Source organism: Perca flavescens, chromosome 18 (genome assembly GCF_004354835.1).
Source record: "Perca flavescens isolate YP-PL-M2 chromosome 18, PFLA_1.0, whole genome shotgun sequence".
Lineage (NCBI taxonomy): Eukaryota > Metazoa > Chordata > Actinopteri > Perciformes > Percidae > Perca > Perca flavescens.
In genome coordinates this window covers 15,258,029-15,276,495 of record NC_041348.1, presented here as the reverse complement: position 1 = coordinate 15,276,495, position 18,467 = coordinate 15,258,029, and the positions used below count along the sequence as shown (strand labels likewise).

At 41.0% G+C, this 18,467-nt stretch overlaps 3 protein-coding genes across 4 annotated transcripts; 1 reads left to right on the top strand and 2 right to left on the bottom strand.

Annotated features, from left to right (window-relative positions):
• Nucleotides 1-318: 318 nt before the first annotated feature.
• faxca (failed axon connections homolog, metaxin like GST domain containing a) lies at nucleotides 319-5,199 on the bottom strand. The gene is made up of 6 exons (XM_028605722.1): nucleotides 4,786-5,199; nucleotides 2,886-3,021; nucleotides 2,364-2,560; nucleotides 1,961-2,178; nucleotides 1,029-1,145; nucleotides 319-676 (listed from the first exon to the last, which is right to left on the bottom strand). Exons 1-6 carry the CDS (start codon nucleotides 5,043-5,045, stop codon nucleotides 378-380), a joined length of 1,227 nt encoding a protein of 408 aa, XP_028461523.1. The 5' UTR covers nucleotides 5,046-5,199; the 3' UTR covers nucleotides 319-377.
• A 2,926-nt stretch (nucleotides 5,200-8,125) lies between these two features.
• ccnc (cyclin C) lies at nucleotides 8,126-13,639 on the bottom strand. Its single transcript, XM_028605291.1, has 12 exons — nucleotides 13,483-13,639; nucleotides 12,994-13,100; nucleotides 12,633-12,717; nucleotides 12,075-12,144; nucleotides 11,908-11,959; nucleotides 11,741-11,796; nucleotides 10,445-10,480; nucleotides 10,249-10,340; nucleotides 10,071-10,138; nucleotides 9,887-9,966; nucleotides 8,468-8,586; nucleotides 8,126-8,267 (listed from the first exon to the last, which is right to left on the bottom strand). Exons 1-12 carry the CDS (start codon nucleotides 13,512-13,514, stop codon nucleotides 8,213-8,215), a joined length of 852 nt encoding a protein of 283 aa, XP_028461092.1. The 5' UTR covers nucleotides 13,515-13,639; the 3' UTR covers nucleotides 8,126-8,212.
• Nucleotides 13,640-13,749: 110 nt separating this feature from the next.
• On the top strand, nucleotides 13,750-18,444 carry ngs (notochord granular surface). 2 transcript variants are annotated; one of them, XM_028605763.1, is made up of 11 exons: nucleotides 13,750-14,353; nucleotides 14,615-14,780; nucleotides 15,033-15,179; nucleotides 15,337-15,456; nucleotides 15,595-15,690; nucleotides 16,628-16,762; nucleotides 16,924-17,034; nucleotides 17,119-17,229; nucleotides 17,361-17,485; nucleotides 17,624-17,896; nucleotides 18,009-18,444. In XM_028605763.1, the coding sequence occupies exons 1-11, from the start codon at nucleotides 14,157-14,159 to the stop codon at nucleotides 18,100-18,102; spliced, it is 1,575 nt and encodes a 524-aa protein (XP_028461564.1). In that variant the 5' UTR covers nucleotides 13,750-14,156; the 3' UTR covers nucleotides 18,103-18,444. The 2 variants fall into 2 exon arrangements, with proteins under 2 accessions (XP_028461564.1, XP_028461566.1); XM_028605765.1 differs by having other exon boundaries at nucleotides 18,014-18,104.
• The last annotated feature ends 23 nt before the right edge of the window (nucleotides 18,445-18,467 follow it).

The following is an 18,467-nucleotide window of genomic DNA, read 5'->3' as shown; positions in this document are numbered from 1 at the left end:
ATGTGAGACCAGCTGGAAGTTGTGACTGCAGATGACGTCTACTAACGTGGAGGAGTTTATCAGCAGTGGCGTCATTTACTCCTGGTTTTCAATCTTCTCTTTTCTCCCTGCACTGCAATTGTTCTGCTTTGTCATTCTCCTTCTCTCCATCTGTCACTTTTCTTCACTTTTAAACCATGTTTCACTCCCTTTCCCTCTGCTGCAGTCATTCCTCCACCACAGTGTGCTAGTCAGACCTCAACGTCCTCAACCTTTTCACTGACACAGGAGACACCAACAATACTCCCCCGTTATTTTCTGTTCAAAGAAGTAGGGGGGGATGCAGCTCCCTCATGTTGTGTGCGTGTATGTGGTGTGTACTACACGTGTATGTTTTGTCAACACTTGTCGATTTCAGAGCACTCCGTGTCCATGTCAGAGTCATACAGCGAGTGGCCTGTTTGGTCGCTGTCGGGTGACAGAGGGTCCTTTGGTGTGCCAGTGTGTGAAGTGTGCGTGTGTGTATCGTCCTGGAAAGTGTCCGTGCGGGAGTAGAGGCCCAGATCGGGGAGTTTGGACTGCGAGTCGCTGCCCTCTGTGGTGTTGCTGTAGCAGAAGTCCTCCAGGTCCACGAACCACTCGGGCCAGAATCGCCGGCGGATGCGCTCGCAGTACATGGCCAGGTTGATCAGCTCCCCTGGAGGAGGACAGAATGGGTAAGGGGCTCTGAAAATGTCATTCAATCCTATTCATGAATAAAACACTAACACTTGATTAATCAACTGGCATTGATTTTGATCATTAATATAATAATTAGTTATTTTTCAAGCAAAAAACAAGCTTCTTTGTCGTTGTCTTATGTGATAATGAACACATCAAATCTCAAATTATCTTACAAATTAAATGTTATCCTTCTTTGTTGTATTGGATTGACGGCAGAAGATTTAATGGTGGATATCTAAAAATCTCAGCTAATAAAACTTAAACTGTCCCCGATGGGAGAAAATACAGTATGTTTCTTTATAACATGGGTGAATGGCTGATCTTACCTTTGATCAGCTGCTCCGGCCGTGTTCCTGGTAGCGTCCACATAGCAGGGGCCAGGTGACTGAACACTGCAGCGTCTACTGTTGAAAGCTTAGAGCCCATAAGATACTTCTTATCACCTTAGACAGCACACAGAAAAAAAAATCAAATATGTCAAATAACAACACACAAATACAATCCATGTAGAGACGTACTTTTCCTCTTAAAGGAATAGTTCAACCTTTTGGGAAAATGCGTTTATTCACTTTTTTTGCTGAGATTTAGATACGAGAATTAATCTCTATCATGTCTGTACGCTGAATATAAAACCAGAAGCTGGTTAGCATAGCTTAACATACATACTGGAAACAGAGGGAAACAGCTAGCTTACAAACATTTAAATAGAAAATGTACGCATGAGAGAAAACTGAAAGGGAAAAAATCCATTTCAGGCCACAAAGTAAAAGGCATCAGAGATCAACTGGTGCCTTTAGGGTTATGCATCTTTAACCTTAGCGAGCACCACTTCAAACCACAGCTCTACTTGCATGCTCTCGGATCTGTCTCTCTTGTCTCTCTACACCTCCTGCCATAAACTGCCAGAGGTTATATATTGATTCTAAACTGCAATGCTACTTTCAACCACAGGAGGTCAGTATTGTGTTATTATTTGACATGTACAAAGATGATGTCGCTGGTTATAGTTCCCATGGCACACGTTGAAAAGCCATAGTTCTATTCTGCCAATAAAGCTGTTGATCTGCAGGCTAAACTATGTAGAACACAAACTGTGACAAAGTCTCACAATTACAAAGTGAACACCCTTAATAATCTCTTTGGATACAGACTACAGTCATAAATGGTCCAAGAAATATATTATAATAGATTTAAAATGCTCCAAATGACGAGCATAATTGTTTATAAATAAAAATAAAAATTGTTCCAGATTTCTCACCTAGGAGAGTGGCCAGGGTGCGCATGTCCTTCTCCATCAGGGCATAAACCTCCTCCTCAGAGAACCGCCCGATGCCGTGCCCGTACATCTCCCTCTTGACGATCCCGCCGGTCAAGTGACTCAGGATCCACCTGAGCAGGTCACTCAGCGGCCCGCTCACTGACAGCATCTTCTGGGTCTCCTCCAGATTGTCCACCCACTGACAGTAAGCTATGGTCCTGCAACACAAAGACACACACATCTCAGGATTAATATTCAAATACTACTACTAGAATAAAAAAAAAAGAAGCAAAATATGTTCCTGGTGGAAAAATAGAGTACAAGTTAGTTAAATTTCACAAAAATTGTTTTAAGAATAATCTTTAAAAAAAAAAATGCAGTTTGAACGTCCCTGGTCCCTTACCAGTAGAAATGCTCCTCCACCATTTTGGTGATGGCACGAGAAATGGCCTTCTCCTGCGGCGTCAGGCTCTTGTTGAGGCTTGCGCCCAGCCTCTCCTCCAGGAAATCGATAATGAATTCGGTACCGGACACCTGCTCCTGGTTGTATTCAATCCACGGCATCTTTCCCTGTGGTGAAAGCTTCCCATCAAAGTAGTTCTGCGAGAGAAACAAGATTCAAGAAAAAAAATACCAAAATAAAAATACTGAATAGAGAAAGCAGTTGGTAATTGGTATCATGTGAATTCAATTAAAAGTGGATCCAGACAAAACATTTTATTCTCCCTTGCAGGAACCTGAGCGATGGTAACAACAGAGACTCAGAGTTGGACCATAATTATTAATAACAAAAGAACAAACAAAAAGAAATGGGGACCAAAACATCCTCACACTCAACTTGTAAACACACTGTTAGTGAGTCACCTTAGGAGAACAAAAGACAAACAGATTAAGTAGTGGTGCAGACACATCACCACAGCTCTACCTGGTAGGGCAGGTCCACCATACGAAGGTAGGTCTCCATCTTAAGGCAGAAAGGGGACAGGGACGGGACGCCAGTTTTGGGCCTGGAGAACTGGTGGAGTATGATGGCATCTTTAGAGTCCAGCTCTTCCTCCTTTCTGTGTCGAGGACAGAATGACAGAGCTGAACAAACGTGTGTGTGTGTGCGTGTGTGTGCGTATGTATGTATGTATGTATGTATATATATATATATATATATATATATATATATATATATATATATATATATATATATAAAAAGGTGTCACCAGTATCACCAGTGTGCCAAATGATAAACTACAATGATCTGCAACCAAGGTCCTTTATGCTGAGTGATTGTCAGCCCTGGGCCATTTATACCAGCTAAGGAAAAACTGCAATGTCAAAATAATAAATCATACCCATGTGAAAGCTTGTGGTGCATTCACATGGATGCTGTTGGAGCCTATTTCATGGACTAGGGCAGGCCAGCAAATGGCAACAAATTCACGTGAGCACAATGCAGAATTAGAGAGAGCTGTCCACTATCTGAAGTGCTGAAACGTAAAAACAGAGTTGAAGAACTGTCTAATTCAGTGTGGTGCTGAAACGCCTGCTTACACTAAATAGGCTGGTTTTGGTGCAATAACCGAATGACGGTACTGTGCAATATAGCCTAGCATACAGTGAGAGACAGAGGTGTAACATTTAACGTCAGAAGGAACCAAGTCAACCGCTTGTAGGAAGAAAAACATGTCCCGAAAACTGGCCAGCCAGCCGGGATAAACTCCATCCAAATAATAACTGCACAACAAATAGTCTGTATTCCCGTATCAACATCGACCCAGCATTTATGACAGCTAGTAGCCTATACCTGGCCTAAGCACCAGAATGCCCCTCGCTGTCAGCTGAGCTAAAAACACTTCATATTACTCAAACATAATTGTAATATTCCCAACAAGGCTAAACACTGATCGTCAATGGTGAATGACTTTTGTTCTGATATTGGCTATGTTGTAGTATTGGTGTGGGGGCCTGTGATTCGTCAACAACAGTAGGCCTGGACAGCATGTAACCAGAGTTTTTTTTTTTAAGGACAACAGACTCAAACCCTTTATTCCTGCCAATAAATAATGAATAACAATAAACATAAATATATTCATATCTATCACATTTCCATTTACTTCACAACAGCCTTCCCTGCCCGTTGAAAATCGCATAACCTAGTATGTTTGGGGCTTTGGCGTTAGTTTACATTAGGAGGTTTTTTTTCCCCCCCACATAACTGCAGTGCTGCTTTAGACTGAAACCAAACACCGAACGTGAGTGTGGAGGGGAGGGGGGGGGGGGGTCAACCTATCATCAACAAGATGAACCTATCGTGTCGCCCCGTCCTTGAGATAGACAAACTAAAGTGACCCGCTGTCATAGTCTATAATGTCAATTCGTATGACAAAAGAGCGGTTTGAAATAGGCCTGCAGACTAATCTGTACAGCAAACAGAAATTAGCCATTAACGTTTTGAATAACCAAGCCAGAAATATCGTGCCACTAATATCATATTCAGTAAAAAAAATAAAAAGAAGCCAATAAAGAAGAAATGTCCTAATGTGTGTGGTTGTGAGGAGGGAGATGGGGGTGGTGGAGGGTTTCGTTACATCACAGTCCTACAATCACGATTCCTTATTCTTCACCGACTCCGCTCTCACCCCGCCCAGCCTGACGACATTAAGTAATATAAAACCCCAGAGAAAATACAGCAGACCTGGGAGAGTTGGACACTATGAACAGAATCAGCACTGTGGTTTTCACACTGATCTGGCCCAAGAGGCCTTAGTGTGGAAGGTGATGAGCTCTGCAGCTTCTACAGTGACTCCCATTGGCTGCCTCTGTGTTGTTGGTACCTGATGGCCAGCAATTCGTGCAGCAAATAAGCAGCGGCAGCGAGCAGAGCCCCTCCAGTCAAATACAGCGTCTTTCGCCACCACGAGTCCGAGCCCAAAGCTGACATTATCCCGCCGTAGTCCTGCAGTGGGTAGGCGATGATGTACCCATACAACGAGAGCTGCTCATCGGAGCCCAGCAGGCCGGAGGAGAAGCTCTGGTTTTGGCCAAGATCAACCACAAACGACCGCGTCCAGGCAAACCCGACGCGCCAGTACATGCTTTCTGTCTCCGGCCACTTTCCGCCTCACTCTGGCAGCTCGGGGCTTCATCAGCGGGGGCTTCATGGGTGCAGAGGGCTGCAGGTGCGGGACGACTGGGCGAGAAACACAAGGGTCCCGCCCGGAGCTGGTCCCCGCAGCGGGGTCGACATCCTCCGAAGCCCGCTCGGAGCTTGCTGGCTGCCTCCCTCCTATCACTATCAAGTCAGACAAATAAACTACAACGCTTCCGGATCAGTCTGTCAAAATAAAACTAGATAATGCCTTGAAACATTCTAGGAGTAATACAAAAGGCCGGAGTAAAAGCCAAAGTTTAACAACCACCAAAGGCTTCAGTTTGATTGATACAAAGAGGTGACATTTTAACTGGACCATGATACTGCTAGTACAAACTAACCTACTGCTTTTAGGCCTGTAGAGCCACTGCTACAGTGCCCACTAATATTAATATATATATATACACATACATACATATATATATATACACATACATACATATATATACACATACATACATATATATACACATACAGTACATATATATACACATATATATATATACATACATATATATATATATATATATATATATATATATATATATATATATATATATATATACACATACATATATATAGCAATTTATTACCCCTCCTATGAACAAAACAAAACATACTTCTACAACTTTGAGAGATGCTGGCATAACTGTTGCAAATATATTTTTTCTCCACCCATCGTAAAGCATTATCCCCCAATTATTGTATTAATTACACCTTTGCTATGGTAACATGTGGAACTACCTTCCATGCATGAGGCATATCAGTTTATCTCTACTGTTATTCATTCTGATAATTCTGCTGGTTTTGTTTCCTAAGTTATAAAAGGTTTTATTTTGAAAGGGGAAATGCTCTAGCTTGCGGTAGCGTTAGTTATCCTCTGCTGACTTCACGCAGCCATGTGACGTCACGGTGACTGGTACCATCTCCTTGAGGAAACTAAAGGTAAATATATCCTCTGGTGCATTTTAGTGAATCAATTTACGTTTTCTTTACCACAAACAGAGAAAATGTGCAATACCTTGTTTCTACTATGACTTCTTTAACCCCAACCTATCGGTTATTAAAAATATAGACTTTTTATGTCAAAGCTGATATCTAATGTTGTGTTAAGCTATTTTTTGTTTCTGCCACTAGGGGTCCTACTACAGCCAGTGTGCTGAAGCGACATTGAAGTTAGTAATGGGACTGAATGGGACTTTTGTAACATGCTGGTAGATTCCCCAAAGTCCCGCTTAAATAACACCACTTTGTTATGCACACCATACATTTTTATTACCATAAATGTTCCTCCAAAAATGATAAACAGAGACTTTCAAGTAATAAAACAATTGTGGGCAAAGTTTTTAGCAGAACTAGTAGGATTATTTTGGTTGGATGAAGCCCTTTATATTCTCACACCCATTCATGTGAACATGTTGTCTAACAGATGGAGCTGCTGAAGGGGAGGAAAATGCCAGACGGCAAAGGCAGAACAAGGCTGCATCCAACTTGCCTCAGTGGCTTCTCTGTCAAACTTGTCTTGTTTCACTCAGTATAAGAAAGTGACGTGCTAGTGGCCATTTAACACCATGTTTTTGTACCTTGACAGTTGTTTTTCCAATAGTGACAAAATGAGGTGTACAGGAAGCCATTGAGGAAAAAAATCGAAGATGCATCCAAGCAATACAACATCCAGCCCTAAAATGCATTTTACAAATTTGACTTAACTGGACTATGTGCTTTTATGAAGGGTTCTCTCTGTAACCAGCAGCTTTCATTTTGTAAGGCTTTCAAGCACCTTGTTTTGAGTACAGCCACACACAACTCCCACTGTATTAGATCACAAAAATATAGAGACATCTACAGGTATACAGTACCAGTCAAAAGTTCGGACACAGTGTGTTCAAACTTTTGACTGGTACCGTATGCACACAAATATATTGTCACCACGATTAACAGACGATAGATTGAAAATAAGAATATACAACCAAAAGTTTGCAGACAAATCTAGAACGATTGTGGTTTGCGTTTAGTCCAAAAAGTCTATTCTTTGACAAATTAAAAACAAAATATTTACAAAATATAGCTTTACGCAGCACATTATTCTACAACCAAAGCAGAATAAATGGAAAACCAGCTCACAATTTCCATTTAAGTTTCCTTAATTAAACCAAAACATGTAAGATAAAATAAATGAATAGAATTATACGGCTATCTACAAAAGGGAAGAGGGAATGGTATGGAGGAGGTGAAGTTGTCATGATTCAAAACCGTAAATTCTTAGATTCAAAGAGTTATTTTCTACCATAACCAGGAACCTCTCTTGGGATATTTCCTGCCATGGTTCATGATCAACCAGCAGAGACCTCACAGGGCAGAGGTGTCCGATCACATCACAGTTGCACAGGGTGATATCCAATCAGATCTGCACAGATCTAATCATTTTACAGACTACTATGGTCCCTGAGGAATACACACACACACACACACACACACACACACACACACACACACACACACACACACACACACACACACACACACACACACACACACACACACACACACACACACACACACACACACACACACACACACACACACACACACACACACACACACACACACACACACACACAAAATGTGATCAAGTTTTCTTGTCTCCCACGGAGCTGAAAGGACTTGCTCCTCTGGGCTGTTCAAGGATGTCAGGATCATCACAACGACCTTAAAGCAGGTTTCTACTGAACCATCACATCTGTTCTATCAGTGTTCCCACATTCCCAGCTCCCCTCTCCGTACCTCCAAATGTTCATCAGTTTTGAGTTCATTTCAAGTCTGAAGCAGAGTACAGGGCCTCATCGAGACGACAAAACTGTTGTCACAGATCGGCTGCTCACTGCAGGCATTTCAGTGGCTGCTCGCTAAATCCATAAACCCATAATGATCACAGAAGGGAAAAGTGAAGATGTGGCTCCTATGAGTTTGTTGGGCGTAGATGAAGGATCCATCTTGGTTGGCTGAAATGTGAGTTGTTTTTGTTTTTTTTCCCCAACTAACGTCACAAAAGGTTGTGTGACATTTTAAAAATCAAAAATATGGATTCCCACGGAAATATAGACACCACGCTAGGACTGGCTGTAGGAGTTGCTTTGGTTCCCATTGGAGCTCTGGTCACTTTCACTGTAGACCGATGGAAGAAATAATTACATACATAGATTGAGATATAGCACAAGTGTCCCGTTTGACAATATAGTTATGTTACTATGACACCAGGTAAATGCAGTTTTATGTTGTTTATGTACAGTTCAAACTGTTTACTATAATTTATTTACTGTATATTTTACTTGTATATGTTACACACAGAGCAGAGTCAGGTTTACCTGTTAGGAGGAGGTTTGGGCTTTGGCATCTTGTTGAGCACGGCAGCTATCTCCTTTCTGTCATCAAAATTTTTCCACTGGTCATAGAGCTTCAGAATGACACGGATGATCTCCAGGATCTTGACAGAAAACACACAAAAACATAAAGTTAACTAATGTGGATCTACATCCGTTCAATACAAAATAGTCAAAAGTAAAATGGGTTCTCTTCCGGTATATATAGTATTGTGCAATAATGTTTATAAAACAGCTACTGTAGTTCCACTCCAAGTTCAGAGTGGCAAAGTCAGACCATGTTTTTCACACTCTAAAAAGTTTTACACATCATACAATCCAAATCCAATAAGCCTACATAATACTCCCCTTGGTGTGCCTATTAAGCCCCAGATGGACAACAACACTGGTTAGCATGGCTTCCATTGCTCAAACTGGACATTCAAAGATACAGTGATCAGTGTCACCTCACTATTACTTTAATTCAACGGTGAATCATAGACAGACTATACAGGAAGTTTATACATTTTACATTATATGATCAGTCTGCCTGTCTGACTGTGTGTTTAATGCCTAAATTCCCATTGAACCTGTGATTTTATTTTATTTGCTTTTTGGGCTTATGCAATTAAGTGTTTGCATTCCTTGTGACAAACACACTGACACAAAACACAGACAGCAAGAAACAAGACTGTGGGCACAAAATGCACAAAAACAACGGTGGTCAATGTAACAAAAACACTGCAGCTAAATGTGCAAACTTATTATAGAGATAAACATCACCTATTGTTCTAAAACCGACTGCATGCTAGGGGTGAAAAAATAATCAAAAATCATATATATCGTGATTTGTTTTTGCGACGATTTTTAAAATAGATTCTATTCCCTAGAATCTATATTTTTATTTATTTTTACCAATGATTTACCTAAATATTTCTGTTTATATTGTACTGCTACATCATATCCGTTTCCAGCAAAACAGAGTGAAAGCAGAAAACACATGTTATGTACTTCTTCACAAATGAAATAATTGTCCGTGACGTGATGTGCATTCTTTTAGAAAATTTGTTTTTAGAAATGCCTAATGATATATTGTCTCTATCACAATCAACGAAAATCGCAATACAAATCAAATCGGCACCTATGTATCATGAAAGAATCAAATCGGGACAAAAGCATATCGTCCTAGCCCTACTGCCTGCATTCATCGCCTGCTTTTACAACACCTGTTGTGACTTCTGGGATACCAGTTAGCTCAGCCCTCAGGCTAGATGCTGCTATAAGGCAGACTACCCATGAAGATCATCAACTGGGAACTAGGAGACGACTAACACTGTGCTGCCTTAAAAGTGAAAAGGTTACAGTATGCTACCTTTTAAGGCAGCAAAACATAAAAAAAAAAAAAAAAAATGAAGCCGTTCTTACTTTGTCCATGTCAACAGAGAGCTCTGCAAACCACTGCCTGGCATCTTTCTGCTGTACCACACAGGCAACATGCAGACAGGCTGTGGGAGGAAGAGAGCTGATCATGTTACATCTAATACGTCTTGTTTCAAGTCAGTTACTACATTAAACAGCTGCAATGAGAATACATGGGGACAAATCTTACCCAAGGCAATCATGAAGGGAGGGTAGAGCAGACACAGATCCGTCCTGTATGTGTCATTTACTATTCGCCTGGTTCAGAAAGATAACAGCACAGGCAGTGAGTAAGCATACCAACAACAGCTAAATCTAGCATTCAGGGATGTCAAAAGAGACCGATGAATACAGAGACAGTATCGTACCAGGCCAGGGGCAGCAGCATGTCTTCCTGTCCCATATCCTGCACATACTGCAACAGTGGTCTGTAAGGGTGGTACACTATCAGGCAGCAGTCCTGAAAAAAGATTATATCAGCAATAAGTTATCCAACCATGCATCAAATCAGGCAAAATGCAGCCTACAGTCCAATAGCAAGGATACAAAGCTCTCTCCACTCACCATCAACTCCAGAAGGTAGAACTCACATTCTAATATCTGTAATGACACAAATTAGAATTGTTTTCATCATACAACATATCAGACCTGTTAAACTGAACCGGTTTTTGAGGCCACTCGCATATACAAGGGTATATTTTACACATTAAGTACTTCATGTGTAAAATATACCCTCGTCAGGTTGAAAATAATCCTTCATAGTCAATTAGAATATATCTTTTGGTAGTTTATTATGTTTCTGTTATAGTGTGCAGTGTATGTTTTTTTTTATGTGACAGCCTGTAAAATGGCATTTAAAAGCTTATACTCCTTCACGGAAATTTAATTTAAATAATAAATATTTACTGTATATATCGAAAATAATCTATATTTTGCTGTTAATTACTTTTTACAGTTGCGAACAACATTTCCCAATCACAAATGATGAACACTACAGCTGAGGGTTATCATTAAGTTGCCCATTGTCCCCCGTGCTACCATCACTATTACTATGCCCGCAGATTGGACATGAAAAATGATGTGTAGGAGTTGCAGTAACCCACTAACTCATTCTCTGCTGTGTGAACCACTCCCTCTATCGCTCCGTGGTGGCTCACTATAAATAATAGTTTACACAGCTTTCAGACAGGCAGCGTGTCTGAACAGCCCCGGTGACGTCCTTGCAACTGGGTGGAGATGCTGGATAAATAAAATACTGACGGTGGACACCACTTGACGCCACAGTGAGAAATGCTGCGCAGAACAAACGCCGTGGTCGAAGCCATCTCCCACAGCAACAAGATTTTTATCGGAGCTTTGCGAACATTAGTTGTGGAATCTCACGTATTGATAGACACCGGCGTGGCAACACTATGATACAGTGTAAGGGGCTCTTGGTATGCTGTAATGTAGCACGGCAGTGCATAAATAACTTTGCAGAGGAAGCAGGAAAACAATCAGGTGGTTGATTCATAGCACAGCTGATCCACTTGCATACTGTTATTTGAGTGGTTCTGTGTCGGCATGGGTGCACTACACTTATACTACAGTCTCTCTCTTCCTCCGACCTCAAGCCCTCCTTTCAAGTCTGACCCTTTCTCAAACTTAGTTAGTGTCATGCGCATCCTTAAACACAAACACATTTAAACAATCTTAATTAGGCACCTGCCTTTGTGTGTCAGGATTATGACTTGTGTTCATCATGTAGCTGCAGTTACTGATGAATGTTATTTCTAACACTAGTTTTTATGTTGCACTTTGTGTAAGTCACTTGTGATAACAGCATCTAAATGCCTAGAATTTTACAGACATTTTACTTACATGATTCATTCTGTAAGGGAACTCCTTTGGAAAGGCATAGGAAAATCTTGTTTTCACTGTTTGAGAAAAACAAAACATGATTATACCGTCTCCACTACAGAAGAAACACAATTTGAGAGATAAATACTACTACTACTACTTATGTGTTACTCAACAGCGTGACTTACACACAGATGTTGCTGCAGAGATCAGCCTGGTATTGGACACAACTCCAAATTCCTAAAAAGAACATAAAAGTTTGAGCTCAGATTAGATAAATAGAGCACATATAAATGAGCTACTACTTTACAAGTGTAAAATTCATACTTTACTGACACCAAATAAACTTCCATACCTCAACTTTAGAAGCCAGGAAGACACAGGTAGGAGCCATGAGCACTGGATCTATACTTTTCAGGGAATACCTGCAAACATGAGAAAATAAAGATGTATTAGCTTTGGTCAGGTAGCATTAAGGCTCAAAAGAAATGTGGTTGTACACCAACGGGAAAAGGGAAAGACGTGCACTAGCTCTAGGTTTTAACTCAGGCTATGGTACATTGCCAGTATGAAACATCATAATAGTATTTCTTCAAAAGCTTGAAACATTATTGAGATATATTTTAGACAATGATACTAGTGTACTTATATATTCTAATCAAAACTAGAGGTGGGTAATATGGTTTCAGACCAAACAATAGCATTAGTAATGTGGATATGACGATCAAGCAGTCAGACTTAATCACCTATTCAGATACAGTACAAATGTCAGACAAGTGAGCCAAATGTAGTACAGCTGTAATGTCATTACGGCTGCTATATTACTATAACCAAAGTCCCAGATGATATGTATTCTAATATCATTTTTTAATATATCTAACATCACAGTATTATGCCGATACCTCTTCCTTACCTGGCATAGAAGCGTTTAAAGTAAACCGTTGCGGTAGCAATGACCTGCTGTCGCAGCTTCAGGTGTTCCCCCAAAGCCTGGATCACTGAAAGAGACAGAAATAAAATAACTTAAAAGTAAAATAGCAAGACTTCATAATCTAATTAAAAAATTTGTTGGGTTGTGAATAATAAGTATAAGTACACAGAATAAAATAAGAAAGGTGACTACAATACTCATACATTCTATACAAGAGTAGAAAATACAATCTAATATATTTCAGTTGGACTGTACAAGTAGCATACATATGATGCTATTAAATGCCATCTAACTTAAGAAGTCAGCAGATCTCAGACTATGAAATGTTGTTACACAAATTAACCATTTGCAAAGAAAATCTGCAGCTTCCAGTACTCCTCTTCTGAGAGAAACTTCAGATCCTTCTGGCGCTCTTTCATCAGGTCCTGTTTGTCCAGAACCCACTGCAGACTTTGACGAATAAAATGAAAAATATTACTTCAATATAGTCAGAGTTACGTTGGTTATTCAAACTGCCATCAACCAAACTAGCGGGGAGCACAACAGTATCAACATAACGTTACATGTAAACCACTGTGTTAGCCTTCTACATTTCTGTCGCAAAGCATGAACTATATAAAAAGACGCCAGTCTAATTAAGCTTTCATAACAGCCTTTCTCTTTAATAAGTTTGCTTTCTGTCTTTATTTAAATTGCTCTTTTATATCGTAACAACAGTTCAGGAGAAACTGTTAACGCAGCCGCACAGACACAGCTAACGCTAGGCCTCAAAACACAGACGGTGATATACAAAATAAACAAGTAACATGTCCAACTTTTAATAAAAACTTACTAATGAGAACTTTGCCAAAAGTTTCCCGCCATCTCGTAGCAACTGAGGTAGAGAAGAACACTTTCTAATAATATAACTCTACTACAAAGAAGCGGATAGCACTGGCAAAGTATTTGTGCTATACAGACACTGGAGTGACATCAAAACCTTCCCGGGGAAGGATTAGAGAATTTAATGGAATGGTTCCGGAATTTTAGTTCCGCCTTTAGAACGTCAAAAGATTTTTTTTCTTCAACAAGAAAAATGAAATGATATATGGAGGGATGAATGGGTGGGTGGATTGACACATTGATGGATGTGCCATGAAATATGAAATTAATTACACTTAGCAAAACACCTAACGCAACATTATGAATACCTGTACAGTAGTAGCCTACTACTGTACATGTATTAATAATGGTGCAGTTAATATGGGCAGAGACATTCCCAACGGATATTTGTCATCATTTTCAAATTAAGATTCTTTCAACTGCATATAATAGGCTAAGTTAATTGACGTAACCTTGATAGATGTTTGTCGGGACATTTGTCACCCTTGTGTTGGGAAGGTTCAACATTCCTCTGTAGTGTTTAGGGAAGGGTTGGTGGTATATAGACCCTACCACAGACTTAAAGGTGTGAGTGACCAGTTTCCAGTCCACAGTTGAAGTTGCAGAAGTTCCAGGAGTGTCAACATGAGCCGCAGTCCAGAGAGGATGTCTTCATACCGCCGGCATTTCGAGGGCGCTTTGGCCTCCCCTCCTGCTTACCATCTCCGGCTGTCCAGTCCCTCTCCCAGCCGCAGGGACACCCGCCACCGGTCGGCCAGCTTCACCCGGAGTGGTGGGTCGAAGGGGCACAGGGCCATCTCCAATAAGGCTCGCATCACCAGGTGAGTCACCTCATAATGTTGATTAAGTATGCAGCAAATTTAAATCATTAAATCCTTAAATCCTAAATCATCTAAATCACTAGGCTACATTTATGATCAGTTTTCATGTTTTCAATGCAGCTTTAATCAGAGATAAATTCCATAGTTATTAGCTTATAGTGTATATAGGCTACAGTGCATAACAAGCACTGAATGGATGTAGATGTGTCAAAATGATGAAAAGAAAAATTATTAATCTGGCTTTTCTGGTCCTGCCTACAGCAATGTGAGTATGGGAGCACTGTGCTTTGGTATGTCCATGGGGCTCGGGCCAAAACTGGACCTGGATGCGGCTGCAGCAGAGAACCATGCCTTTATGACGACTCGCACCACTGAAAGGCAGGAGATGGTAGCCCTCAACGACCGCCTGGCAGCGTATATTGAAAAGGCAAGAGGACCGCACACAGACAAACATTTGTTCATGTTTCACTCCTTAAATGCCACACAAATCATCATTTTAATGTATTGACTCTTTGGGTATTTAGCCCATAACCTTTATTTCAAGTATACCTACATAAAGCATTATAACAAAAAAGCAATAGGCCTGAATAAAACCATGTACTGTAATTATTACTTTGTTTTTGTACTTTCAACTTGTAATCATCAGGTAGATCTATATCTCCGGTATTTCTTCTTGTAGGTGCGAACCCTGGAGTCAAAAAACAAGCATCTGGAGGCTGAGATTGAGGCCCTGAAGAGCCGCCATGTCAGACCAGGCCTTAGGCAGCTGTACGAGTCTCAGCTGAAGGAGCTCAACAGGGACACTGAGAAAATGAGAGTCCAGAGGGTGAGGGACCTCATATCTCATGGCAGCAATATATTTAGATCATGGTTTGTTGCCAGGTGTGGTTCAGAATGTAGTAACAGTGGTGCTCCTTTTCACCGTATTATCTGCTGATTTGTTCAATTTAACTGTTTGATCATTGTATATCTCATCTGTGCAGGATATGTCTTTGGAAGCCAAGGCGGCGATGTTGGGCCAGTTGGACAAGCTGAAGGCCAAATACAGTGAGGCTGTGGATGCCCGGAAAAAGACGGAGCATGACATTGAGAATCTCCGTCCGGTAAGAAACTGTAGAAAGTATTTTCACAACTTTGAATGTTGTGAAAATTCAATGCTTTAAGTTAATAGAAGACGTATCAACAGAATGTTGCTTTTATTTCACCAAACCATTCGAACCTTATGTGGTTCAATGTCCCAGGAAGTGGATAAAGCAACGTCAGCACGGATTGCCCTAGAGACACAGCTGGAAAACATGCAGGTTGAGCTTGCCTTCCTGCAGAGAGTTCACAAGGAGGTAATATATGTTTTACTCTCCATTTACTGCATACTATGTATAGGAGTCAGCGGCTGGTGGCTGGAATGCCTTTCATTTTATTATTAATTGTTTAATGGGCTGCTAATTATTGCAATGACCGGTTATACTTAAATGGAGACCTGTTGATGGATAGAGTAAGTAAGGACGCGAACATGGCAGTTATCAGCATGGTGTGATGGGTTCATACTGTAAGAAGCTAAAGGGAAACACTGTGACTAACAGCTGGTACAGTGGTGGAGTCAACCTTCCTTTATAACATAAATACATGTTTCCATATTCCTTACAGAGATCAAATACTGTTTCCATGTATTTCTAAAAATAGACCTGTATTTTAAAGGTCCCATGACATGGGGCTCTTTGGATGCTTTTATATAGACCTTAGTGGTCCCCTAATACTGTATCTGAAGTCTCTTTTACCGAAATTCAGCTTTGGTGCAGAATTACAGCCACTAGAGCCAGTCCCACAATGAGCTTTCCTTAGTATGTGCCATTTCTGTGTCTGTAACTACTGAGGAGGAGAGAGGGGGGCAAGGTGGAGCGTGGGGGTGTGGCCTTGACCAACTGCCACTTTGCTCATTTGAAAGCCATGATGTTTCTCTCTGATGGGTTGGCCAAATTCTCTGGGCGGGCAAAGCAGAGAAAGGGGAGGTAACCTTGCTCCTTATGACCTCATAAGAATTCATTTTCTCAAAGGCAGAGCAGGATACCCAGGGCTCGGTTTATACATATCACCATTTCTAGCCACTGGGGGACGATAGGCAGGCTGGGGGAATGCATATTAATGTTAAAACACCTCATAAAGTGAAATTTTCATTCCATGGGACCTTTAAACATAATTTGCAATACAGACCACACTGTTTTAGTGCTGCATATATTGCTATTCTTCTAACTCTGGTTGTTTATGATCCCCCGAAAGGAAATTGAGGAGTTGGTGCAACAGATCTATTCAGCAAGCAGCAAGGTGGACCTGGTATTTGGCCTCCCGGACCTCTCCTCTGCTCTCACACAGATTCAGTCTCAATATGACAGCATTGCTGCCAAAAACCTACAGGTAATGTGCAACAATGAGTCATGTTCACTTTAACTCCTCCAATGCACAACAGTCTTTAACCACATGATGGAACCGTGACAAACACAGGTATGTCGTTAACATTACTGACACATGCGATCATTAGTGTGTTGGGTTATAGACACTGTCTGCTCTTCTCCAAGGAAATGGACACTTGGTACAAGTCAAAGTTTCAGGACCTGAGCAGCGCCTCCACCAAACACCTTCAAAGCGCTCGAAGTTTGAGAGAGGAAATCGCAGGCTATAAGAAGGATGTGAGTAAGATTTTCTGTTCTTGTTTATGGTTCCTACTACCACTTCTTAGCATAAAACAGTTGTGTGTGTATGTGGGTGTATAGCTTCTCAACAAGGAACGTGAATTGGAAGCAATGAAGACGAGGAACGAGTATTTAGAGGCTCAGATTCGTGATGCAGCAGAAAAATACAAGAAGGAAGAGGAGGACTTGGAGGTGATTGACAGGATGTACCATTGCAGGATACATCTGAGAAATTTTTAAATGAATATAAAGACATTTTCTAGTCATTCTCTGGTTTGAAAGTTTTTAAAATTAAGCAATTCTGTTGTATTCTATTGCGCCAGGAGCGTATCGAAGTGATTAAGATGGATCTAAAAGTAACCAAGGAAAAAATTGCCCTGCTGCTACGGGAATACCAGGACCTGCTAAATGTAAAGATGGCTCTGGAGATTGAGATCACCACTTACAGGTGAACAAAAACAACATAATGCCATTTTCACAGCATGTGTAAATGCTGACTGTTTTACATTAAGTAGAAAATATAAGACACACAGGGTATTTTTCATTTTGTATGCATTATTCATTCTCCTCTGTTTATTTGTTTCAGGAAGCTGATCGAGGGGGAGGACAGCCGTCTGAGCACCATGGTCCGAAACCTGTCCCTGACTGGAGGCCTGCGTCTCACCTCTAGTGTTAGCATGCATGATAGCTCAGCCCCTGCAGCCACTTCAAAGCTAGATGGAGCCCCCAGTGACAGTAGCAGGGCTGAGAAAGCTGCGGGGGCTGCTCGAGTGGAGGTGGCCTCATCAGACACCCAGACAGATGGTAACGTAGAGGAGCAGGCAACTGAGACGTCTGAGAGGAAGACTGTCCTCATCAGGTAAAGGGCAACTTTGGCACAGAATTTCTATCGCCTAACATTTATGATTTGTTCTCAATCATCTTTTACTAATACGATATAACGTCTTATTTCCCCACCACTTTCTTCCCAGAACAGTTAAGACAGATGAGGACACTTATGAGAGCGACACACAGGAGCGCACCATCATCATTTCTGGAGCAGCGGACGACACAGATGAAGAATAGACCGTTTATCAACCCCAAATCTCACAGAGCGACCCTTGCTAACTGTGTGCTATGCAACAACGTTCCACGTCATGTTATTTTTCCAATGCTTTGAAAATCCTAGAATTTAATTTTGAATTGAAAACAACTTGTACTCCAGCAGCATGTGCCTATTTCAAAGATTGTGTTCATCCTCCAAGGAGGCTTTACATTAAGAAAGCTACACACTGTGTGCACAGTCACTCTGTTCTGCCTGCTCCTAACACCCTGTTAGCCTCACGCTGCCTTTCTGCTCTTTTAATCCTCCTGTGTGTTGGAAAACGCGCCTTTCAAAGTAACAAAATAAAAAGCAAGCAATCATAATTGTGGTTTTCATTTTAATCTAA